Source organism: Dromaius novaehollandiae, chromosome 2 (genome assembly GCF_036370855.1).
Source record: "Dromaius novaehollandiae isolate bDroNov1 chromosome 2, bDroNov1.hap1, whole genome shotgun sequence".
Taxonomy (NCBI): domain Eukaryota; kingdom Metazoa; phylum Chordata; class Aves; order Casuariiformes; family Dromaiidae; genus Dromaius; species Dromaius novaehollandiae.
This window is the reverse complement of record NC_088099.1, coordinates 11,489,017-11,515,905: the sequence shown is the minus strand read 5'-3', so window position 1 is coordinate 11,515,905 and position 26,889 is coordinate 11,489,017. Positions and strand designations below refer to the sequence as shown.

Here is a 26,889-nt window from a genome sequence, read left to right as displayed (position 1 = left end):
TGTGTATTGAAAGCTAAAGACATACATGTTTAAGACTCAGTTTTAATTCCACAACTTCAAAGGCTTTATCAGATAATGTCTCTCTTTGCTTTTTTACTCTGGGAAGCTTTTTCTAATGCTGTTTCACTTGTCATTGTTTTGCCAACATCCCTATCTATCTACCTTTTATCATCCTCTTTTAGATATTAATAAAGATCTATACATTATTTTATTATCAAGTCTTTTATTCAGTCTCAACTAATATAATTTGTTTTTGTTTTTTCCCCCGATCTAACCAGTATTTTCCTAATATTCCCTTTATCAGGATAAAGTAAGTAGTACAGTTGAGGTCCGTGTCCACAGGGGCACAAATTAATTTACTAATGTAGTATAGGTATGAAACCTATCATGTCTACGATAGGTATCATGCACCACATAATAAGCTTAGAATTGTTTGTCTCCCAAACATCGTTCAGAGTCTTTTGTCTGAGTATTTTGTGAGCTTTTCAATTACAGTCCTATGTGTAACTCTAGATGACAACTTTATTAACGGGTTGCCATTACTTGAAATCTCCTTCCCATTATTTTCCCATTTCTCTCCAAATCATTTTGAAAACAAATTGTTTTGTTTAGGATAATATAGGATACTTGCTAAGTTTTCTTGTTGATGGTCATGTTGTTTCTGCCTTCTCCATCTACTAACCTATCTTGACATACCTCTTGGTCTGTTCAGATTAAAAATTGCTTTTCCATCCCCATATCTTGAGAACAATATGATGTATGTATCATTATTCTTCATCACCAATTCACAAGAGCTGTCTTTTAACTGTACGCAACTGTCTATTGCTTGTGAAACTGAATTGCTTTGCCAAAAGAAAGATAGCCTCTCAGAATTTTTAGAAATAAACTGATTGACTTGTCCATTTTGCCACAGTTTACTAGCCTGTATCCTTTCTATTTCTAGGCTACAGTTCCAATCTCATAAACCTGACCCTTGCCAATATTTCTGGAAACTGATTATCACCAGCTGTAAAGAGTATATTGATTAAAACTTTCTTCGTTCCTTCATGGCACAGGAATATCCAGATTACTTTTTGGTTGTCTAACCGACCTGAGTTGTTTTATTTATTTTCTCTCCAAATTTTTAATGGCGAAGGGTGTTATGACCATGCCTCATCTTAGGAGTGAACACCTTCCTTAAATAACTTTTAAATAATTGACTTCCTTTCTGGAGCAGGCTGTGATGGTATATTCTGTTTTTTGGAAGTCGATGTGTAGGTATGGAAAGAAGGGGAAAGGAAAGCAGCAAGGCTCTAAAAATCCTTACTTTTCATATTGTATTTATGCCCTATCCATTGTGCTCTAGCCTCAGAATTTGCCCTTTTTTTACTTTTTTTTTTTAAGTTTTCTTCTTAGCATTGTTACTTTTTCAATGTCTCTTGTTCCTCCCCTTCTTTTAATCTTCCTTTTCCCTCCTCTCATTGTTTTGTTTGATTCAGATCTTCTAAAATTCTAGTGATTTGCTACTTTCCCTTTGTTTGCTTTGGGCTTTGCTGTTTTCTTCCTTAAGTTTTTAAAAGGTTGCTTTATATATTATGGTACTGCTTCTCAAAATCTCTATAAACTGCTGTTAAATTTTCCACTAAGTCCTCTTCCAATCCAAGAAAATACAGTATTTGTTAGCCATACATATGATTCATATTTTCTTTTCTATCATTCGGTGACATCCTTTTCCTTAATAAGTTTTGGAATAATTCTGCTTCATTTCCCAAGGAAAGAGCAGAAAGCTCTAGTCTTATTATGAATACATTCTTTTTGTTCAAAACAGTACAATCTTAATAGCCTGTCTTTTGGGTTTGTTTGAAGTAGATGCCTGTAGAACTCCCTTTGCAGCCTTTGGTTTATTGTATGTGTTTCCAGCTGTAGAATGGAATAAGCAGTCTGCTATAAATATGTAACAGAATCTTTCTTCTCTTAGCCTTTTGGGAGCCTTCTAATACTAACTGGTGCTTCTTTCGTTATTTTCTATTTTTCTTTTTCCCTGCAACTTTGTTCTTTTTGAGTCTTATTTTTTAATACATTTGCAAACTGAAATATTTTTATTTCGAGATCATGGACCTTCTCCCTCTTTCTTACAAAATATTTTTAATCCTATGGACCTCGACTTCAGGGTTGCAAGTTGCGTCTCAAAAATTATCAGTACCTCTTGTTTTTATCTTTTTTTTCTTCTACTCTTTTTTTTCCCTCTACATGTTCCCTTTCCTAGCAAGTTAGCTGCTTTTGACACTAATAGTCTCTCCAACATCTCTGAGTTACGTTCTCCTAGCAAGTCTTCTGAGGAAATAGTTCAGACTGGTCTCGTGGTGAAATAGGTATTCCACATAAACCAAGGCAGTTCCTTTACATAATTAAATGTGTCAAAGGTGGCACTCCTCTTGGAGCTCTAGTTTCAAGGATATGTGACTACTTAAGAAAGGTTGCCTATATGTATGATTAGAAGTGAAAGTATATTTAATAATGTTAGCAGAAATTATATATATGGTAGAGGAGCCTCCATCCTGAAGACTCTTGTAGTTCAACAAAAGTGCCTTCTGCACTGACTGGACCTGCGTGGATAAAGAAGATTGTTTAATGTGGTGCCCATTGCCTCAACTGACCAAATTGCAAAGTCTTCTCTTAAAGAAACTGACAGTGCCTCAGGGTCCCCCAGATCTGACTTTCCATTAAGTAGAGCTTAAAAGGAGAGCATGGAGTTAATGTGCTCAGGAATTAGTTTTGATAGAGAAGCTTTAAAATAGTACAGCATGCAGAGCACTGATCTATGCAGATTGTACTCAGAGACCTGCAGTACTGTCCCCATGGCTGTACTGAATGCTATATTTCTAGTCTTTGCATTAGGATTTTATTTCAACAGCCATTATGAACTTATATCTAAGATAGCAAAGCTGGGATCAGGGAGTTTAATTCCATGCAGTTCTTATCTCCTTAGCTGAGAATTTGAAATTGCCTCCATCAGGAAGGAAGTATTGGGAACACATGGGACAATTTCATGTTACAGGGACATGGTTTATGTTCAGTAGTGTTACTGTCAAGGTTTAAAGACTTTAGTCTTAAAAGGGTTACTGTAGTTTCCTGATAACAAGTTAACAAACAGGACTTTCTCGTGCTGCCTTCTAAAGAAATGCAGCTTCTAGGATGTACTTTATTACTGCAAAGGAATGGCAAGTAATCCTTAATCTCAAGGAAGATGTTCATTTTAGGAAATATGATGATGAAATGTAAGCCACTATACTGATGCAGAATTGTTGTGTAATGCCTTGTGACCACTTCACAGAAAAATACATTTGATCCTTTTGACTTGAATGAACTACTTCAAGAACTGCCAAGAAAACAAAAAGAAATACTATGGGAAAGGCTGACACATCTGTTGACACAGATTTTGATGGAGAACCCTATGGAAACATGGCAGAGGACTGAAGATGATGAAATTAATGATGATATGGAAGTTGAGATAATTACAGAAATGGTAAAAAATCTTCTAAAATAAAAATATCACAAGTATTTTGTATTCACCTGGGAAATTAAATGGAATAACTTTATAGCATTTGAAAACATTCAAGGGTTATTAAACAGTCAGTTCTAAATATCTTTTCCCTGCCACATTCATAACTGACTTCTTAAATGTTATGCTTGGGTCAAAGTGAGGTTATGATCAGTCTGTAACTGTAAAAGATTAGATTTTTCTGATAATTTGAATAATGAAAGGTGGGACGTAGTTTCATCACTGCACTTGGGTGAGCTTTTTGTATATGTTACTTTCGATAACCAGATGTGCCTTGAATATCTGGCAGACACTAATAAACTCTAAAAGCAGTCAAAAACACTAGCGTGTTTTTGATTTCCCTACCTCTTTTAGTATGTCACTTTATTGAATAAAACGAAGATTGTGAAATCTAGATCCCTCCCCCAAATTAAATTTAGCTTCTACAAAATCTCCGCAGCTCGGATCCTAGTACACTGGCTTCTGCACTGTAGTCCACGAACTCTTGAGAATACCAGGCAAAAAGTTTAATTTGGAAAAAAACCTGCTGTGGGGAAATCATTAGGGAGAACTATAGACGTGCCAGAAGTCTGTCCCATATGCACATACCTATAGAATCAAGTGCCTGGATCTGAAGTCACCATATCTAAAATTTTTTTTTTTTAAGTTGCATAACTCTGCAAGTTAGGGTCTTTCTAGCTCCGAAATTGATTGTGTGTTTGAGTGATTTCATTGCAGATCAAGTTTTCTGTGGAGGAATGGATATATTTGTACAGTCAGCTAGTTATCTGCTGGCTGGAGTTAAAAGCCTTTTTCAAATATTTTTGAAACCATTGTAGTTTAAAAGCTGTGCCTTTGTCTCTACTTATTTTATAGGTTTTGGATGCCAGTATACTCTTTTTTTCAGAATGGAAGCTAAATAACATTTCATTTTTGCTTTCCATTGCTAAGGATTATTTCTTGTCATAGTTATCTTCTGAGTATAAAAGAGACTGCAGATTTTTTTCCTCAGCATTGCTTTTCTTTCTTTCTTTTTTTTTTCCCCCCCAGAAACAAACTGTAGCTGTGATCCAAGGAGTGACAGCTGTAGTTACTGCTTCCATACCTGTAGTGGATGAAAATGTGAACTACAAAGCACTTCTAGAATGTGTTTTTATATTAAATGGTACGTATTTGTCTGTCATGGAATATGGCTTTATACTGTTTTTTAGCTAATGAGTATACTAGGCTTTTTGTTTAAATTCTGTTTCATATTTCAGTCAGGTAAAAGGCCAAAAGTTCATGCTGATGCGAGTTCTTATTTATGACACAAAATTAAGGGATTGTTTACTTAAAAATCAGTGACTTTGTTTTTTTTTTTTCCTCCCCATCTCTGCACTCTGATAGATAATTGCTCTTATTCTGATAGTATTTTTCAAGCAAAGCTTAAGATTCCATTGTTATTCATTCAATAACTTGCCTAAAAGCTTAAAATTAACATAGCTGCCTAGCTACCCACAACAGGAATATGTCATTTTCAATAAGATGTGTAAACATGGGAAGAGGTAGTAGACATTGTGATATACACTTAAGGAACTAACAGACTAATACTTTACAGGATGAATATAATTCATTGCAGTAAATAATTACTTTATACTGTTGTAGGTATTCTTCCTGCATTACCTGAATCTGAAAAAATCCTACAGGGTGCCATTCAGCGTGTATGTGAAATGTGGTGGGAGAAAGGACTGGAAGGGAAGGAACAGCTGGGGAAAACCATATTTATTATACTGCTAAAAAAAAGCCTGAATAAAGCTGCTACGGTATGGTGAAGCTATTTTGACTTTTAAATTATTACTGAACATTCCAAGTAGTGTAATTGCTCCAAAATATTCTTTTTCTCAGGCTAACTTGTTTCCACTGCCTTAGTGCTTTTCAGCTAATGATTCCCTAGAATGCATTTTGGTTACAAAGTGTCTTTTTGGGGTTGCTTGCATAAGCAACACTTTAAAATGTTGACTTCTCTAGAATAAACTTTAAAGATTTTTAGCATCAGTATCACAAATGAACTGTTACTTTAGTCTTTTTTTAGTTCACTCATTTCTGAAGTCCAGTAACCAAGGTTTCAGTAGCAATTAGTGCTTTTGGTTAATTCAGGTTTGATGTACTTTGTTCAGCAACTCACCAAGACTTCTTGTGTGGGGTGATTCATTTTCTGTTACTCTGTATCATTTTTCAAATAATTTCTTTTACTTATTTCTCTGATAATTAATTGAAATCCTTCTTTTCTAGTCTGAGAGTTACTTAGAGCAAAATGACACACATCTTTTGCTTACACAATAAGCATCTCCTTTACTCATTCCTGTCTTTTATTTTTCCCTATTAACTGCTTTCATTGTATAGAATTTCAGAAGTGGCATAATACTCTTTTTAATCCATTTTTGCATGAAATGTCATGTTTCTTTCTGCACGTCTTCGGTTGTTGGAAGCCAGTGTTTCTGCAGTTATGCATTTTTTTAATCTTTTCCCTGTGATAGAAGTGAAAGTCAATGAAAGTTCTTAGTTTTGCAATCTGAAAATCTTCTAATAACTGTACCAATGTGTTTCAAATCCAGTGTTAAAAATCCTGTATTTGGTTCTTCACTTCAAAGGTATACCTACTTCATTATAATGCAGCAAACTTTATTTTTTTTCCTCCCTCTTCTATCAGGGTGCAGATATAGTTCGTCTATGGAATCTACATCAGACATTACTTTGTTTTGATTATGACTTAGAGGACAGTAATGAAGTCAAGGACTTGTTGCTTCAGTGTTTTATGAGTGTTAAACACATTAAGAAAGAAGAGGTAAGCAAAAGTTTATTCTGCTGTGCTTTTCTGTGATTGAGTTTTGGTTACTTTTTAGTGGTTTTGCATTAAGCATCTTTTAAAGATATGGTATATAACAATACCAGGCAAATCAGCTCTGGTTCCAAGCTATGAACAGTTAATACTTCTGGTGCTTTTGGAAACCTCTTATTTCCCTTTCCTGATTAAGATGTAAGAGTGTTTGTCTAAATCATCACTCAAGTTCTTGGTTCTTGAGTTAATAAGAACCAAGTACTTTGCTCCCAACTCATCTCCCTCAATACTTGCAACTGTTACAATTTTCTTTTTGTAGAAGTCTTTCTTTTATTGGAGACAAATAACTGGCAAAAAAAAAAAAATCCCATCTAAATGATTCCATGCTGCAGTTTGTTTTAGAAGTACTGTAAGATGAACCCAACTTCACAGCCAAAAGATAATTACCGTATTTTTGACTTCCTAAACTTCTCTCAATGAAGAACTGTGGTATTGTAATTTTTAGTTTGTGGTGGTACACCAAGGTAGTAATACCTAAGCTTTCTTTCTGGTTAGGTGACGAGGCAATTGGCTCAGATATTGGCTCAAAAGTTCTAACTGCTCCTTGTCTGTTTAAAAAACATCTGTTCTCTTTCATGGAATATATGTACTTTTTGGTATGTAAAGGTGGTAGGGAAGAAACTACATGAAATGTTTGATAGACCAGATTTTGGAAACCTGACACTAAGATTTTTTGTTTGTTTGTTTTTTACACATATCATATCTTAAGATATTTTATTTTGACTAAAATTGAGATGCCATAAGGCAATGAGAGAGGTGCAAAATGGAGGGAGAGGAAGTGTAAGTGCAAAGAGGGCTGTAACGGAAGACAAGTTCAGACTTTAACTGATTTTAAAGGGGTTTTTTTTGTCTCCTTGATTTATTTGATTATAAGTAATTCTTGGTCCTCTTGAAAAAAGTATGTACTTGATTGTGTTCTCTGCAATGCTTAAAATGTCTTAATGGTATTTAATTCTGTGAAATTATTTAATTTTGTTTTATTTGAATTCTCTGTGTCACTTTAATATTTCCTATTTGTAAATGATTGAGAATTAGGTATGTAAAATGAAACAGTATTATCTAGGTTTCAGCAAAAACTTATAGGCAATTTTTCTTTAAGATGTTGTGTGTTCTTTCTTTTTTAATACAAGCCATGTTAAATACTGCTGATATTTTTTTCTAAAGAAAGTTTGCAACCTTTGGATGATGAAACATTGTTGTTAATATGAAATTGCATTTTTTTAATTTATATAAAAAAGGTAATAATCAGAGTTGTCAGTGAATCTTTTTCTTAGCATATCTTTAGAGATCTCCTATATTGACGCACAAAATATGCAGCTTTGATCACACTTTACACCCTTACTTTTCTGCCCAAGTTAAAAAAGCTGTGCGCCCCCCCCCCCCCCCCCCCCCCCACACACACCTAGATTACTGGTCCCTTGATGTTTTGTGACATTTTATTCTATTCATACCTGCCTATTTCTGGGCAGAGAGAGAGCTTTGCTGCAGTTTTTCACCTGGCATGCAATCCTTCGTGCTTTAAATCCTTAACCCTGAATCATTAGCTTTATTGCTAGAAAGACTGACTGAAAGTAGCTGCTGCCAAAACAAGAGCTGAATTTGCCTTCTATTAGTCCATCCAGTGCTACTTGATAAGGGTGAAAGATCTTAACGAGGGTTCACAAATATAGACCCTTACTGATAGTGTTCAAACTTCTCATCAGTTCTCGCCATTAAACTACTAGTATTTCCTGCCAGGCATCCGTTCTGGGTGCTGAAAAATCTGAGGGGGTTTGGGGAGGCTTTCTTAGTTCCAGAGAATAGCTTGTTAATATTGCTGGGGTTTGTCTATTAGCCTAAGCCTGTCCACAAAAAGCCACAGATGCTACTGGTGCTATTGACAGGTACACAGTCACTGTACCAGGTTCAGTTCTGGACCTGATCTTCTGCTTTTGTACATCATGGTGATGGGCAGAACTTCACAGGGGATCTCTCTTTTCAGGGCTTCCATCTCTTAATCTCCAAGTCTGATCTCTTCTGACTTAGTCAAGGATGCTCAAGCTGTTTTGAGATTTTTTTTTTCTAATTTTTTCTCTTGCAAATACAAATGCTCTGTTTCATCATGAAGTTTAACCTGTGAGGGAGGGGAAATAATATTTGTTCCTCCTAATTTTTCTGAGTATTCCTAAGTAATGTTGCTGAGCACTGGTGTTAGAATTATACAGATTAAGGTTGGAAGGGACCTTGGAGATCACCAAGTTTAACCCCCTGCTCAGAGCAGGGTCAGCCACAGCAGGTTGTTCATGACCTTGTCCAGTCAGGATTTGAACAGGTCCAAGCATGGAGACTCCGCAATGTCTCTAGACAGCCTGTTCCAGAGTTTTGTCACGCTTACAATAAAAGCGTTTTTCCTTATGTTTAAATGGAATTTCTTGTATTTCAATCTGGGTTCACTATCTCTTGCCCTGCCACTAGATACCACTGAGAGGAGTCTGGGAGGACTTTGGCTCTTCCTTCTTTGCTCCCTCCCACCAGGCATTTATACACACTGATAAGATTCCCCCTGAGCCTTCTCTTCTCCAGGTTAAACAATCCCAGCTGGGATTTTCTCCTGTGACAGGTGCTCCACTTCCTTCACCATATTTATGGCCCTTTAGTATGTGCATATCTCTCTTGTATCCCGGTGCTGGACACAGCACTCCAGATATGGTCTCAACAGTGCTGAGCAAAGGAGAAGGATTCCCTCCCTCAACCTGCTGGCAGCACTCTTTCTAATTCAGTCCAAGTTACTGTTGGCTGCCTTCATCCTAAGGATACATTACTAGCTCATGTTCAACTTGTTGTCCACCAGCAGCCCCAGATCTTTTTCTGCAAAGCTGATTCCTAGCCAGTCAACCCCCAGCCTGTTCTGGTGCACAGGTTTATTCCTCCCCTGGTGTACAACTTAGCATTTCCCTTTGTTGAACTTCATGAGATTCCTGTTGGTCCATTTCTCCAGCCTGTCAAGGTCCCTCTGAACAGCAGCACAACCATCTGGTGTATAAACCACTCACCCCAGTTTTGTATCCTCCACAAACTTGCTGACGGTGTACTCTGTCCCATCATGCAGGCCATTAATGACGATGTTAAATGGTACTGGACCCAGTATTTACCCCAGGGGACACCACTTCATGTTTTGACCTGATACTCAAACATGTACAGAAAAATCCATGCAACATTTCTGAAAATGCAGTACAGTGGCAAGTTGTGTGTGTGTGTGTGTGTCTTTTTCCCCTCCCCATCTCCTCTTTCATTTGGAAAATGTCTTGGCAGCTCTAGTACTATGTGTTTGAACATTGCTATAGTTGGGCAAGCTTTCTGTATCATCAAACAAGGCTTTTTCTGTCAGTCACTGAGGTAACCTTTTTCAGTCCTGCACTGTCTACAGGGAATTTAGTTCACCTTTGCAATTTCTTTAGTGATCTGTCATGGTGCTATAAAACTATACTGCTTCTGTTGCAGGTCCTTCTGTTTGGGGATTTTCTGTCCTGAGAGTTCACCAAAAGTTTAGTTTTAGTGAACAACCCACCTTGTGAGTGTTCTCTGATTTCCCTGTCTGGGTCATTTAGCTAATGATAGATTTGTTGTGGCAACATGTCCAACATTCACTTGCTATCTCTCATGACCTTTTTCTTACCTTCTGTGTCTATTAGTGAAATGCTAAAAGTCATAGCTAATATCAGCGTGATGACTGAATTGCTTTGAGACCGAACTGAACTCCTATTCATCAGTACTAATATTCCATGAGAGAATATTCCCTGCTGCCTGCAGGTTTGTTCTGCAGTTCCTCACAGAAGTATAGCTTTTTCTTTTTAGAGTACACATCCTAGGATGCAGCTCTATAGCATCTTAAGATGATGTAATTCCAGGCTGCAATGATCTTGTGTTGCCATGGGCTAGCATTCTTAATTTCTTCTTCCCAGCATGTCATGGGCCAATTCAAGGAGCTAGCTGATTTAGCCTTTTTCCCCTCATAGGATTGGTTTTCAGTCAGATTAACTCCCTGAACTGGTTCATCAGATGCAAGCATAAGGGGAAGGGGAAGGTCAGGAATACGGTAGCCTGGTTTTAGATCAGCTGAAGCTGTTACAGATTTGGATGTTTATGCTTCATTGAAAGATCCGGGAGTTCAGTTTGTCTGCTTTCCCTGACTGTGCTGTTCAGCACAAACATTTCTCCAAGGCTTATTTTCAGGCTGCTTTGGTGGAGTGACCCTCTGAATATATCTGTATGATTTATGAGTACCTCCCTATTCGGGTGGAGTTTCCACTCAAACTGCTCGAGAGCTCAGCAGAAAATAATTATTGTGTTTTAGAGGTAGGCCAGATCTTCTGTCTTTTTCTTTAATAATATTTTGTGTGTGTATATAACTGACAGAGTCACAGTGTATTATGTCCACAAGCACAGCAGTATGAGATGCTCTACGTAATCTTTATGCACCAATCCCAAAGATGACAAGTTCACAATCTTTTATTCACCTGTCACCAGTGTACCTCCCAGGATATTGAAAATGTTGACAACAATAATTGTTTGGATCAGTGGATCACAGGCAGCAGATTAAATTAGAGGTATTCACCACCACTCTCAGGATCAGGGTCAATCTGTTGAAATCTAAGGCAAAAAAGAATTGTTGAACTGAACTGAGTATAGACTTTGGTTGTGTGCCTTCATCATTTCACAGGGTGGAAAGCACCTTTGTGCCTTTTTTCATCTGTCTTGCTGCCGTGATTGTAGAGTCTGAGGCCAAAGGGAGGCTTCAAACTTTTCTCATCTTTGCCTCGTCGAGGCAGGACGAGACTCCCTTGACCTTCCTGCTTGTCAGGGATGTTGATGGAGAGTGCGCTACTGGGACTCTGATGTATGTTGTACTTCCAAAGTTGGAGATGAGTGGCTCTTTTTATTCGGTCTTTTTCTTTCTTGATAGAAGAAGCCATATCAACAGCAGGAAGCTTTCCACCAGACTTGCAGGCAAGAACCTTAACACTGTTTAGCCTTTAGGTCTTGATTGCGATGGTCTTCTGAATTCCTGCTGGACCTGAAGGCATTTAAGCTATCAATACCCCTAAAGGCCAGTTTCTGCCTATATTTTTCCTTACCTCTAACCCTCCTCTACAATACTCCAGGTCAAAGTGTATCTGGCATTATCTCCTTTATTAAAGACCCTATTTTCTATAGTTTTGAAAATAACTGTTGGTTTTGCTCTTGATGGGACCACCTGTGAACTTCTGCTACTTGATCAGAGTGTTTTTTGAACTCCTGCCAATTTGTTCTTTATTATCACATCTCCTTATGAATTTTCCCGATTAATTTGTCTAGAAAGCTGAAAGGTATACAGGGTGCTTACAACTGGCTGACTTGCCCTTAGATATGATGAAACTCTTCAGAGGGCCTTGTAAGTTGAATGCCTTCACTGTAAGGATGATCCAGGGCTAGACATACCTGTGTAGATACTATCTGCGGCTCTAGTTCTGTGGGCTGATCTTGCTGATTCCAAAAGAGTGAGGGCTTATTTCCTCCATCCACAGCCTTCCCTCTCTTGTCTAATGAGCAGCAGAATTGTTGTGAGAAGTGTCGTTGCTACTTCTAACTTGCTAAAATGGAAGAAAACTAACGCAGGAAGAACACTCGGTAGTTTTCTGCTCTTTTCATAAATTAAAGCAGCTCCAGAATGTCTGCAATATTACCTTTTATGAAACAATATGAAAGGAATTGTGTTTGCTTATCAGAGCATTTATTTTCATCTGTGGCCTAGCTGTTCTATGCAGCTTTGCTCAGTAATATTTCCATATCTAATGCTGGCTGAATTGTCAAGCTATTTTATTTGTACCATCACCAAGCACTTCACCATTACAGTGTGATCTGGGAATGCCATTGCACTTGACAGAACTCGGATGAGGTGGTTATGAGGAGGATTCTGAGATGCACAGTCCCTTATTGTTATGGAATACTACTTGATGTCACCCCCCAAAAAATGGATATTAGAAAACCAGACAGATATGTAGTTTTTGTTTTCATTTATCTCCCATTTTCTCTTCAATGCAAATAAAAGTAATGCTGGAATTATGTGTAAAAAAATAAATCTTGGTTTTTGTTTCTTTTTTCCTGGCAGCAATCTGATCTATGCTTTTTAAAATTTACTTTAATGATACTTTAAAAGTATTGTTTCGTTTGACCTTTAAACTCTGTATTTACCCTTTTTTTGGAGTGGTTCTTAAATTGGGGTATTCTTCTGGGGACTGATTTCCTTTTTTTTCTTCTTCTTTTTTCTATTTACCCTTCTCAACAGGGAAGAAGATTCTTGAGTTTTTTGTTCAGCTGGAATGTGAACTTCATTAAAATGATCCATGGAACTGTTAAAAACCAATTACAATTTTTTCCAAGGTATGCATCACAGATGTTCTTAATGAGCATTTAGAACTTGCCTAAAATTTTCTTTGTCTCAAACTCTAAAATACCTAGTATGTTGACAGAACACATCTGGATCTGGAGACTTACAAATCTGCTGAATATAACTACTCTATTGTTTCAACAATTTCGTGTAGTAGCTGCCTTGCACATACCTGTGTATACAATTATAGGTGTAATAAAATGCTTATTTAGCATTAGCTAAAGCAAATGGCTTTCCTATAAACTGTGCTGCATTACTTGCAGTGTTTGTGTTACAGAAGCAGAACCTGCAATTCTCTAAGGTGTTTTAATTTTTTATTGTGTGTGTGTGTGTATATGTATAATATATATAATGTATGTATTACTTATGTTTTTATTTTTTGTATGGGCAATCTCTAATTTGGTAAGATGCTGTACAGAGATATACTAATGAGAAGCACCTTGAAGGATCATAGCCTGAGAATTTGACTGATGGATGAATGTGGATTTTTTTTTTCCCTTTGATTATTCAGTGAAGTGTTACCTAAGTAATTCCTTATATTGAAATTAGAGGCTTTCTGATGCTTTCAGTTAGAATAGTATCTATGCATAGATCTTTATTAATGATTTATGCATTCATTATGGGAAAAATGCTAAAATAGCTGAGCTAATGTTTTAGCTTTTCCACTGTAAAAGAGATTTTTTCTGATTCCCCTCCCCCCAACCAGCGCTTTGGTCCATTAATTAATAATTAACTTTGTTTTTTCTGGAATTTTCAGTGTAGGCTTTCAAAATATTTTCTTCTTCTAATAATAATACTGTAATACTGATATGCAGAATTAAGAATAATAATGATCCATATTACTTATTGTAAACTTCATATTATTTTTTTATTGAAATGTATATACATATGGTTAAGAAGTCAATGGTGTTTCTCATATTAATATAGATCCTTGATGGCATACATTTCAGAAGTTTACTTCAGGGCCTGGAAGAAGGTGTCAGGAGAGATCTTAGAGGTAATACTATGCTTGAACTCACAGTTGCACTGTTTTGAACTTCAAGGTGCCTATGTATATGAATTCTCAACCTCAGAAAGGTTCCTAAGCAAGCCTTAGGGGACTCTGTCCTTAAGGAAAGGGTCTCTTCAGCATGGTCAAAGAATAAGAGTAAGTCACACTGGCCACTGTGATTGGCTTGCGTGCACTTAAGTGCTTTTAACACTGCCACTGAGATGTTCCTTTACACAAATTGCATTTACGCGATATGTTTTAAGCACACTAGTTACCTGAGTGACAGAAGCTTTTATTCAGCTTTTGCAAGTCTATGTATATCATAGCTTAGATATTTATCTAGGTTTTGTGATTTGCATGGAAATGATCAAAAGCATAATCAGAACATCAGAGCACTGCCCCAGCCTAATTTCAGATACCAAGTAACTCTCATTCACAGTGTGGAGATACTTTTGAATATCAAACTTTGCTCTGAGAATTTAATGGATTATGTATGCTAAAATTCTGAAAATCAGTTCATGCTGACCTAGCATGCAAAACTTTGGGTCAAGCAGAAGCCAAATAAGAAATAATATTGAAGATGGTTTTCAGTTCTTTGTAATGGGGAAAAATACAAGTTGCTGGACAGTCTACAATACTTACAATTATTATTGTTTCTCTGTGTGTTTCTACTGTAGATGCTTGAGCATAACTGTATTCAGGACTTCATGCATCATGGAATACACCTTCCCAGAAGTTCTTCTGTTCATTCTAAAGTGAGAGAGGTAAGTTCCTGTAAGGCATGACATGAATTAGTAGCATCAAAATCAGATCAGTTACTACAAAGTGAAAATTTACATCTCATACTAAATTACTTTTTACCATTTTCCTAATGAAGTCTATTCAAAAACAGCAGTGATCCTCCATTAATCCTGAGTTAGGTCTGTCATTCTCATGTATAAATAAGGTTCATGTAGTCTCTTATAAATGATATCATGTGTTCAATTCATTTCAAAGCCAGGAAAAAAAGAGATTCTGCACTATAATGTTGTTTTGGTAGATTCCATTCACAGACTTCCGTGTCTAACTGTAGTGAATATCTGAAGTATTCAGAGTTGTGACTTCAAAGCTGGTCCTTCTTTTCCAGTTGTCTAGTGTTTCAGGTGGAGGGTTTCTTTTATATCAAGTTATATGAGGTCCTTTCTCTTTTTCTGCTCTGTTTTTTTGCTTTCTTTTTTCTTCGTAATTCCAATATAAAAATAGTACAGTCTTTAGCTAACTAAGCACAGGCTTTTTAAAGTTCACAAGGAGTGTTGATGCCTGCTTTTCATCAATGCATACATAGATGTATCACATTTGCAGTAACCTTCCTTCTTTATAGAGGAATGGGTACTTTATCTCTAGCTGATAATTGCATGGTTTTAAAGTGTTTCTCCCAATCATTTGAAAAATAGTTATTTTAGTTTAATAAGGAAATAAATGGTTGATGCGAAACTTGAAACTGACTCTGTAGCTATGATTTTCTTTCTTAATTTTAAATATGTATATAGCTTTATTGAATCAATAAAAAGGGATATTTATTAGGGTTATTGTTTTTTTACTTTTAATAAAATACAAGGTCAATTAATGTGCCTAGTTTTACCGTTCTCCATAATATGATAAACCCATCGGTCTTATGTAAAAGATAAATGAGACCAAAAAGACCCACCTTTCTAGAGTGCTGAAAACACCATGCAAACATATATAACTTTTTTTTTCTTTGCAGATGCTGAGTTATTTTCATAAACAAAGTAAAGTTCGTCAAGGAGTTGAAGAAATGCTGTATAGGTTGTATCAACCTATCCTTTGGAGAGCCCTGAAGGTAATTATTCTTTTTCAGAATGTAGAGCAATCTTTCTCCAATGACCAAATTTTGGGTTCCCCTCCTCATGTTCTAGTTGCTTTTAAAACAAAGTGGCTATGGGAAAAAATTCAGTGTGTTGATGATCTTGTTTGTATCAAAGTAACCTTGCAAGTTTATACTAACTAATTTCTGTTAATATAACTTGCTTATATAATTCAGTTTTGTTTATAGGTTTCTATACTGTTCTCATTTCTACAGGGAGTTCTTTCTAGGATTGCAGTTGCTGTGGGGCTAACACTGCTTTTGTTCTCATCTTCTTTTCAGTCTGGGAATGCTGTGTAATATTTTATTCTGTTTTCCAAGTTTTTTGATGAACAAATGATCAATGCTTCATTGATCAAGGTCAGAAATTTCCACAGGATTGTTTCATCTGACCTTTTGTTTAATACTGTCCTTAGAATGTAGCTAAATTCTTTTATTTGTGCTAGAGCATTACTTGTAGATAATCCTTTATTCCACTCTGATTGTCTGTATGAACTGTAAACTGTCGATGTGCACTTACTCAAGCATTCAGAATGAAATTTCTGTCTTTTAATCCTTTAGAGTAAGTGTGTATGTCTTCCTGAGGGTTGCATGCATAGACTAAAGGGTATCTGATGTCATTTACTTATTCAGATACTCTTTACTAATAAGTTGAATCAAGTTTCATTCTTTGTCAACAACTTTTATTTTGTGTGAGGTTATGAACTTCCTTCAGTGAGAGCATATATGCACCATTTGCCACCGGGATAAACAACCGTACATGTCACATTCACTCTAATAAGGTGTTATATTATCCTCACAGAAGATGAGCAGGATTTTTTTTTTTAAACTAGTCTTGGATTTTGTTATATCTTTGTTATATTAAGCAGGCCTTTGCTATCAAATTTTATATGTTTGTAGATGAACTGAAGTCATCCTGTAACCTTTGCTTTAAGCTAAATGGAAGACCCTTTTGCTGTATAGTATGATTGTTTTAGGTCCTTTCCTCATTGTCTTGATAATTCTAAATCCCTAACTTTTCAACGTCCTTCTTGATATTGTCTTGTTTTTCTGTGGATTGTATACAGTAGCCTTAAATTCTTTGCTCTGAGATATTTTACTTCTCCAGATTGAACTAAAGTGTTCTGCTTGGTTTACATTGTCACTGTTTACACATCTGAAGAATAAAATCATTACCGATGGATTTTGCAGATGTCGTCTTCTAGTTCATTGACCTAGAAGAAAAATTTCAAACTAAGCAATGTTTTCTAACTTGGCTCTTCCCTACTTTGCCCTTTGTATTTAAAGGTACTCTTAGTAAACTTCATCATGGGTTTGTTACACTTCTAATAGAGCTGTAACAACTGCAAATATTCGCCTTGAAGTGCTGAAACTGCCTATCCTTATTATGCTTCAGATTGTTTTCTTTTGTGTGATCACTTTCTGTATCTTGCCTTAAACTGTAAGATGCCTAGACAATGGGGGGGGGGGGGGGTTTCCCCCTCCCTTGCTCATTGAGTTTGTCTTCATGAATGCTGCTGTGCCAGTTGGACTCGCGTACATATGTCCTTTTTAGTCTCTTAAAATAATTGTAAGCAATTTTTGTTTGTACAGTTATAATCTGTCCATGCTGTGTAGAATGTTTTGCTTGCTATTGATGTACTGACCTTGCAGTGTCCTATTCTTCAGCTAAATCCAAATGAAAACATGCCACTTGTGTCCAACCATTAGTGTGTTTATTTAAATATATCTTTTCTTTGACAAGGGGTATTATGCAAAATACTTGTGTCCTCACTTGCAGTATACTAGGCGTAGGGATTATTTTCTATAAAACAACCATCTTACCAAATTCCTTCATTTACACTAACCCAATTGTGTAAATCAAGGCTGGCAGCAAACCACTTTGGTCTCCTCTTGATATTTGTATAAAATATATTTGTCAATTTTTGTTTCTTTATTCCCAGAAAAACACATTTTTTTGGAAGGATCTGTATCAAGGTATAAGCTTACACCAGCTTTAGGGGAATGTTTCTAAATAAAGGGTACAACAATGTGTTACAGCCAACTTAGGTACTGTGTCCAACATTTACTGCAGCTTTTTTTACTGACTGATCATGTAGCATTTTTTCTAGTCATGAGAGAGAGATTTAATAACTACTATTTTGTTTAAAATTTACTTTATGGGTTACAGGAAGGAGTTGAGAGAGATTTCGTTTGAACTGAACCCTATGACAGAAGTGGGAAGATGGATAGGCTTGTCTAGAGACCAGTATCATGTTTGGCGCAGAGATTAGCTGAGGCAAAGTTCTTACATTAAGGGTTGGATCCCACCCCTTATAATTAATATAAGCAAGGATCCTTCTTGGTAAAACTAGCATTCTCAGTGCGAAAGATTAATAGCTACAAAGCATGGCTTTCTTTTATTTCTACATTTCTGTCTTTAAAAAGAAGAGATTTTTACATTGATTTTTGATTCCACAGGAAAATTTGTCTAAGGTCTTTAAGAAAGATTTCAGAGTTGTTAGCAAAACACGGCATTCTTTTCTTAAGGGACTGGCTGTCTGCAAAAGAGGCTAGTAGTTCGCTTTCCAATGTCCAAGATCAAAGCACTTCAGAAGAACTTTCTGTCAAATCTTTGTAAAGCTGCATAGATTTGTTTGGAGATGTGTAACGAAAAGTTTTGGCTGGAGAAAAAGGTTAATTGTTGATTTTGCAGCAAGATGCTGGGAGAAAATCCAGATTCCAGAAGTGGTTCACGTTTGTAACAGCTGCTATGCATAACTTTCACATTACTAATGGCTCCATCATTAGAACAAATATCAGAGGCCCATCCGACATCTTAAGCTTCACCTTAACAGCTTCTGTCTAGAGAGTTAACTTCAAGGGTTAAAGTGCTCGAGAAGCATATTGAATGAGTCAAGGAAAATTTTTTTGAATATAGCAAAATAGCCCAATTCTTGTGAACATAGTTTTCAGAACAGTACAGGGAGGGTTGTAAAAAATGGAATGTAGCAATTATATGAATCATGTAATGATTCGGTGCAAGGGAAAATTTGCATTCCTAGTGATTCAGTAAAATATTTGTGATCCTTGAAAAGAAACATGTGACTGAATCAAAACTTAGCTGTTTATTTTTGGATATACCACTGACTTGCTATGTGACTTTTGTATAGATAGTTAATTTTCCTGTTTTATATATTACTGCTGAACTAGTTGCCTTTTTAAGAGGACAATTTCTGTGACTCAATCTCAAGCACTTTAAGAGACAGAACTAAGATGAGAAGCTTATAGTTGTCCCTACTAGTGTAGAATCCTTTCCTAGACTTGAAATCTCAGCTTAATTTTAGATAACCAGTTTGTTCCTAAGTTAGCTAGTGTACAAACCGTCAACTCAATATAGTGAGGAACAAATCTTGTTCTAGAAGAGTGGCTACATAACAGAAAGAGAAATCATAGACAGGCTTCTTTACCCTTCCATTTTGCAAAAACGGGAAAATACTTCAGTTGTAAGAATAAAGAAATTGTAGAATTGTCTGTTTTGAAACTATCTTATAATATCTCTGAAATCTTTAAACTGAGAATACTTATTTGTAATGCATAGTTCTCTGTTTCTTCATAAACTGCTCATTTTGCAAATGCTTTATACTGCATAAGCTTTGTGACTTTTAATTACAAATATTTTATAAGCTTTTATATAACTTTATAAGCCTTTACAATATAAGCCCTTATGTAATTTCTTTAGCTTTACTCATATCTTTATTATGGAAAGTATGTATCACGTATAAGCACAGCAGAGACAGTTGATGCAGTGATTGGTTATTAATAAAGAAGTTATATAAATATAAAATATGGTTATTTATTGTTAGATAAGTAGTGATTAAGCTATTTCTCATCAAGCTGAGAAAATTAAGAACTGCTCTTTCAAGAATTAAAGCTGCTGAAAAAGATGTCACTAAAGATTTTTAAAATAACTTTCTCTGAAGAAAAATAGTATTTTAGTGAATTTGAAGTGAATTTCAGGATTGTAAGGCCTGATGGAACTTAAAAGAAAGCTCTGAAAATGAACTGAACAAAAGAATTAAAATATTGGTATAAAAAAGTTCTGAAAATTCTACAGGATAGTACAAGCATAAAGCTAAAGAATCATTAGCCATTTAAATAGCTGAAGTCTCCTCTTCTGTGCACAAGTTAGTGTGGAGTAAAATAGAATGTGAATCTAAAGTCCTAAGGGAATTTGGCTCTAACTCTGTGAGGACACTTATTCTGTAATAAAAGCCTGAATATGCAAAGACATTTGGGATAAATTCCAATTAATTAAAAATAGGAATTTAAAATGTGAGTACACGATTCAGAATAAAAATGAGCTTAAGGGAATTCGGCGTAATGCACTTACAAAGTTTATGAAAATTAACTTTCTGGAATGGCCCTGGTAGATAAGGTCTAGTTTATTGCACAAAAACATACTTTAAAAGAATTAATTTTCACAGGAAATACTAGCGCAGAAGAACTATTTTATTCTGGATTCACATATTAGCTTGTTCTGCATTAATTTCTCAATATAGACAAGCTCCAAGTTAAAAGATTTTCTTAATTTTTATAGATTTAATTAAGATTTGTAACCTTCTCATTTTTAACTGTTTACATTATACATGATAGAGCAGGTAAAATTCACAGATCCTTAACTAATGAATTTATAGATGGACTTTATTTGCCTGTGTAATATTAAATTTAGAATTGCTATTAAATTTGTTGGGTAGAAAAATTGTGATATATTTTTCATTCATCCAGAGATGTTTATCCCCATATGAGAATCCAGGCCAGAAGGAACATAAACAACAAATTGTAACTGAAGTAATTGTTGCTCAGTTGTTGTGCCTTTTTATGTGCTATTTGTTTCTTTAATTCTAAATATTCCTGGTTATCAGTGTGATTTTTCTTTTCCCTGATTTCAATCTGAACAACTCCTACGACATGGGAAGAAGAAAATGCAATGATTAGAATAATTGGGAGGTTCTCTGAACTGTCTCTTACCTTGTCACTAAGATGAAACCTGCATTTGCTTGCTTTTATTTAGACTACACGCACATACATATATATGTATATGTGTTTGTGTGTAAATATGTATATATATATTTTTACTTGGATCCAAAATCTGAATAGAATTTTTTCTTCCTTCTTCCTTCTAGAAGAGGTGGGCACAGGCTCTTATCTTTGCCCTGCTGACAGTCTTCCATAAACGTAGGGTAGCTGTATGCTTAGATTTCAGGTGTCTTCCTGAGATAGCTTAGGTTTCTTTTTTTTTTTTTTCCTATCATTTCTTTGCCTACTGTGTGTTTTCTGTCCCTTATTGTGTTTACAGGGCCAATTACTTTTCACTGATTGAGTGTCTAAATACACCTTTTTAAATTATTATTATTTTTCTTGCATTTGGGGCTCCACAGCCAGGAAAATGGATAGTGTAATACATTGAAAACTGTTACAAATGATCAAATGTCTGGGGATTATGAGACTTACTTTAGATATTTGATGAGCTGCCTAGAGCTCAGAAGACAGTCCTATTACTCATGTGCCTAGATGCAGAACTAAATATGTTTATGTTGGATAAGTTATTTTCCAGGCTTGCTGATACTTAGTCTCTAAATACTGTTTTCTTTAAGAAATAGGCTTGAGCTTTTCAAATAAATTGCTTGTCTATATATAAACTTATCAGTGAAAGCTTTGCTTGAATTCAAAATTCCTGTACTTTGAAGGGGAGCTTTAATGCCAAAGTATGTATGATCAACTATTCAGAGTTATAGAAAGCAATAGTCCTCTGATTGTGACTCTTCAGGATCTTTGAAATCAATGTGCTTTGAGAGCTAATTTTACTAATAACCTACTTTTACTGAATGGGCAGAAATTTAAGGTGCTTTAATTTAGAATTGCTACCTTGCCAAAAGTGTTTGGAGAGCGTTATTTGCCAGATATGCCTTTTGATAATAAAAGTTTGTACTTATTGAAAACAGTATTTTTCCCTCCATTATGACAGGCCAGAAACTCAGAAGTTCGATCAAATGCAGCATTTTTGTTTGTTGACGCTTTTCCTGTTCGTGATCCCCATCTTAACACTGAAGAGATGGACAATGAAATTCAGAAACAGTTTGAAGAACTTTTTGTAAGTTTTAATGCGCGTGTTAAAAATGAAACTTTTAGCAAAGCTAAGTCAAAAATAAGCTGTTGCTGCAGTTAAAGAAGTTGTGGAGTTTAAGGGTAGTATACATAGGGAAATACAGACATGGGATACAGAAAATACAAAGAGAGACAAATATTTTAGATTTATTTAGTACTGGAAACATTGACACCAGATGACATTGCACCATTTTCACCTGTGAAAAGGAAATATTTGAGACTGTTTATTAAGTTGTCAATGAAGGACTCTTCTGAAAGGCTAGATGTCATAAGTTATGGATCTTGACTCTTATTTAGTTAGGTTTGGTGAACAGTTTTACATTTAATCTATAAGCATTCGGTGCAAGTTTAGTGCTCTATTACTACATATTTCTGAACTGAAATACAATGGAAATAAGAATCTAAATCTTATCTAGATGGGTGAGAATGGGCATAATATTTTCTTAAGAAAATTTTTAGGAAAACCTCAGTATGGTCTTTATAAATGTCAGATAAATGAATTTCAATTTTTTTATATTATTGAATATAAACAGTGACCAGTTCAACTCGCATGTAAATAGAAGTCTAAATACTCTTTATATACTCATGGATACAAGACTTAGTGTAAGATGATAATTTTTGAAAAAAGAAAAGAAACTGTTTTAAAAGTCCAAATTTCAAAAATACCAAAAATCTTGGACAATATTTTGTTTTAAATTTTATAGTTTGCTCCGTAATAAAATACCTTGGGGAAATATTAGTATTACACTTCTTTCATAATAGGACAATTTGCATAACGCTTAAAAGGTAATGGAATGCTATTTGTTCATGGTAGTTTATTGTTAAGTAGTGGTGGAGTCACAATAATGCTTGTATTCACATTGTTCTTCTGTTTGTTTTAGAATCTCTTAGAAGATCCTCATCCAGTTGTCCGCTCTACAGGGATACTTGGAGTTAGTCAGATAACATCCAAATACTGGGAGATGATTCCCTCAACAATTCTTGCTGATCTTTTAAAAAAACTAATTGGAGAGCTGGCATATGATATAACATCTGCTGATGTTCGCTGCTCTGTTTTTAAAGTAAATGTATTTTCTAAATTTAAAATCATGGTTGTCACTTTTTGCACTTTACTTGAAGTACAGGTTTCTAGTATAGACTGCCTTAAGTCAAGGAAATGACTTAATCTTCAGAATTACTTATACAGTAAAGTTCCTATCTATATACTATACCTATATATGAACAAATGCCCTTTACAATGGCAGCTGTTCTGTTTTGTGATTCCCAGCCACTTTGCATTTCTGTTCCCATACTTTTTTGCTGATAAGTTTAAATTGCTGGTAATTTAATCATCTTGGGTATTAGAAGTTACGCTTAGATTTGAAAATGTGTGCAGATGGGTCCCAGTGTGTTTCCATATCACTAGTTTTAACGTATGCCTATGTTTACATATGTTTACATCATGCTTTTGTACCCCACTGTATGTTTCCAAGGTTTGAATGAACACACTTGCATACTGTGTCTCCGGAAAATGCATTCTCCAGGGCTTTGTTCATGTTAGGATTATTTCATCTACGACTTTATAGCATTTGGTAATAAACAGTGTCTTGGATAGAAAAGTGAACTCCCCAAGCTGTGTCTTCCTATGTAACTTCTGTGTATGTGTCAGTTCAGCCTTAAGTTGGTGCTGCCTCATGTTATTCCTCACTTGCTCCACTACAGCTGTTTGGGGGTCTATACTGGATAAGCACATAGAGCTGGGTTAAAAGTAACTTGGCAAAAAAAGACTAATTTTTCATTTGAAATAAACAGGGTTTAGGGAGCTAGTATTGCTGCCACAAAACCTACTTTACACTGTGCCCTCAGATAGGAGGCAAGACCACTGCCTCAGTGTAGCACTGAAGCTGCTTTGTCTCAAAGGGACACAGTTTCACTGGGAATTTTGAGTCACCTTACCACTTTCACTGAAGAATACTTACAGTAAAAATATGCAAGCAGTGTCTGCCCCTACTTAATTTAACCCTAGAAGTGTCATGGTGCAGTTCAACAATTTTAGCTACACCTTTTTGTAAATTACTCTTTTGATGTTTTTATTTAGCATTTCTTTTTCTTGCAGTGTCTACCAATAATTTTGGACAACAAGTTAAGTCACCCATTACTGGAACAACTCCTGCCAGCAGCTAAACACAGTCTCCATGACAATTCTGAGAAAGTGCGAGTGGCTTTTGTTGATATGCTGTTGAAAATTAAGGCTACCAAGGCTGCTAAGGTAGGATAAATGACACTTGATAGGTAACAAGCAGGAGATTAAAATCAAGGTATTTATTTTAAAAATATCTTTGACTACTGCAGTCATCCTAAAAGGAAAAAATACATGTTTAATGTAGTAATAATTTTAATTTCAAATTTTCCCTTCTTTATACATTTAAGCATACAAATGGTGGTTTATTTTTAAGACTTGTGAAATACTCTTCATCATTTCTGTTCATTTTAAAGCTTTTTGGAGTGGGGATCCAAAGGTAGGTAGAAGCATGGAAGCACTTCTTTCTAGTGATTTCGTAAATTCTACTGACATTATGGTGTCCAGAGAGAATCTTTAAAAGCTGTGACTAGTCTTGGTGTCATGGTAAGCTCTCAGCCTTTCCACAGCTGTTTCTCAAAGGAGTTACCCATAGGAAATGTCTGGATATTATTAAGGCAGAGATTGTTATAGAGTGGAAAATTTGCTTTCTAGTTGAGACAAATACACTCTTCTTCTCCTTTCCCCCACGTTTTTTTCCTGGTTTGGGATTGTTATGATTTGGAGTAGGTCTAGTGTTTCTGTGTGCTTAGGTGCTTTTACCCAGTGGGTGCTGGTATCACAAGCACTCAACCTGAGAACTTTTCATCTCAGCATGTTCCCGTCTTCCTTGACCTCTTGTGGCTATGCAAGGGCAGAGCAAGCAGTACAGCCACCCTTCCTTTCATCTGGTAGGCTCAAGTCAGCATTCTCTTTCTCACCTGGTAAAAAGCTTAATATCTTTAGAGACTTACCCACAAAAGACAAACAGTAAAAATAATGTATGTAGTTTGAGTTTTTGGTTTCTTTTTATAGTAAATTTTTCTACATTTAAAAAAAAAAACCTTTCTGTATTGTGTCTCCTTTAGGGTGATACTATCCAGCCATAGGCATGGTGGTGATAGGCCTAGGTGCCTTTGGCTTCTTTTCCTACTCTGGGTTATTAATTAAGTTTATTAAGTTAAGTTATTAAGTTTATTAAGTTTCAATAATGCAGCAGCAGGTTTCATACTCCCATAATACGTACCTGAATACATTGATAGGTGTGTCTATAAAAAGTGTGAAATGGAGACAAACCCTACAAGAACAAGGTATTATCTTTCATATTGTCAGCACTAAAAGTCTCCAGTAATGTCCTAGTAATGTTTGCAGCTGTCCTGAGATTAAAGATGTACCCCTGTACCTTTGATTAGACAGTTGATTCATTGGTTGATATGGTCATTGGAGGCTCAAGTTTTCAATGGTTAGAACAACACAGCAAATACTCCAGTCCTTTGGTTTCAGGGTAAGTTAAGACAAATCTGCTCTTGCCCTGACATCAGTTTCAGTATTCATTGGAACATGCCTAACTCACTGTCTTTAAGACAATATTATCTCTTCTGACTGAAGGGCTGAGCAGATCACTGCAGTGTGACCTGCTTACATGATGAAGACATGCCATTTCTAGTTATGTTCAATTTATAGTCTGAATAAGAATACTTTATGAGCATTAGATGTAGACTGTATGCTTTTTGATGTTTCCTATCCCCTGCGTGATCTGACTGTTCTCATTTTGATATCATCATTTCCTCAATGTTGACAGGAGGTTACAGGAGAATGTCATTTAATCTCTTGGCTCTGTCTCAAATGATAGTACAGGTTGCTTCACTGTTTAGACTAAGAACTGCAACAGCCTCATAACACAGGATCTTTAGTCTAATGCCAAGAAGCTTTATCAGCATACAGATGCTCAGAAGTTTGTGTAAGAAACTTATTTTCCACATTCAGAAAACAGTCTCTGGAAATATTCTGTCATCTGATAAAACCACCGCTGTTTTTTACTAACAGACAAGGGGATATAAGGTCTGCTCTGATCTGTGGGAAAGCAGTTAATTCTGGGAAGCTGATCCGTCTAGAATCAAATCCATGTGTAACGATCTACCTTCTGAGTTTGGTGAATAATTGAACAAATGCTGTTGACCACTTCACCATGAAGAACTCAGCCGGAGATCCAGGGTGAAGTTCTCTAGTTAATCTTCCACAACCTAATACAAAATGTTGGATGTTTTCCAGGCAGTTCTTTTTTTCCCCATGGCCCCTGTGAGAAACAGTCCTGCTGCCATGGTTGGGGAACCTTGAATTATTCCTTTCTATTTTCTTTCTTCTAAGGTTCTTAGTGGCATAAGGCAATGCACCTCCCTAATGATCCTCCTTGACCTAGTATAGCTGAAGCCGTACCCATTTTGGGACCTCCTCAGTTTCTTCTGGAAGAACCCTGTGATGTTCCTCTTACTTCCAGATATTTCTGTCAAGATTCAAGGAAGTCCTATTAGCCTAACATAAGTTTGTTTCACCTCATAGCATTCATTTCAGATGCCTCTTCATCTTTACAGAGAGCTTGTTAGGCACCAGTTTGGAAGAATGGAAAAAGGACGTAAATTTACTTGCTAGAATGGACCAACTGCTGTGCCTCCTTCCTAGAATATTTCTTACACCATAATGAAAATCTCTCCACTAGCTGTCTTGGGGTTTATTTGGTGTTTGCTTCTACAGGACACCTGTGAAATGACAGGTCTCTTTCTAGTTTTTGCCTGCATTTTTACTGTCAGGTTTCTCATAGATCTGGTAAAGATTTGTTCCTTCTCTTAGGAATCCTATTTAGATAGATTTATAGTATTCATACCTTTTTATGAAGATGGTGTTTTTAAGACAATTTGGGGAGAAGCAGAAAAAAACAATTATAAAAATAAATTATTCTTTTCTTAAAATAAAACATTTAGTACAACAGTAACCCAGAGGAAGGGTCCAGAGTTAAAGATATGTGGTGGTACTCTGAAAGAAAGCTTC

The 26,889-nt window shown here is 35.8% G+C and overlaps 1 protein-coding gene across 2 annotated transcripts in view; it reads left to right on the top strand.

Annotated features, from left to right (window-relative positions):
• The window catches only part of NCAPG2 (non-SMC condensin II complex subunit G2), a 55,307-nt gene that overhangs the window by 2,202 nt on the left and 26,216 nt on the right, over positions 1–26,889 (top strand). For both annotated transcript variants that reach the window (XM_064505752.1, XM_026103076.2), the window contains exons 4-14: positions 3,314–3,505; positions 4,571–4,685; positions 5,165–5,322; positions 6,210–6,344; positions 12,703–12,797; positions 13,732–13,801; positions 14,473–14,559; positions 15,540–15,635; positions 21,667–21,792; positions 22,688–22,867; positions 23,902–24,054. In XM_064505752.1, the coding sequence (XP_064361822.1) occupies positions 3,314–3,505; positions 4,571–4,685; positions 5,165–5,322; positions 6,210–6,344; positions 12,703–12,797; positions 13,732–13,801; positions 14,473–14,559; positions 15,540–15,635; positions 21,667–21,792; positions 22,688–22,867; positions 23,902–24,054 (1,407 nt within the window). The remainder of the gene's footprint in view (positions 1–3,313; positions 3,506–4,570; positions 4,686–5,164; positions 5,323–6,209; positions 6,345–12,702; positions 12,798–13,731; positions 13,802–14,472; positions 14,560–15,539; positions 15,636–21,666; positions 21,793–22,687; positions 22,868–23,901; positions 24,055–26,889) is intronic.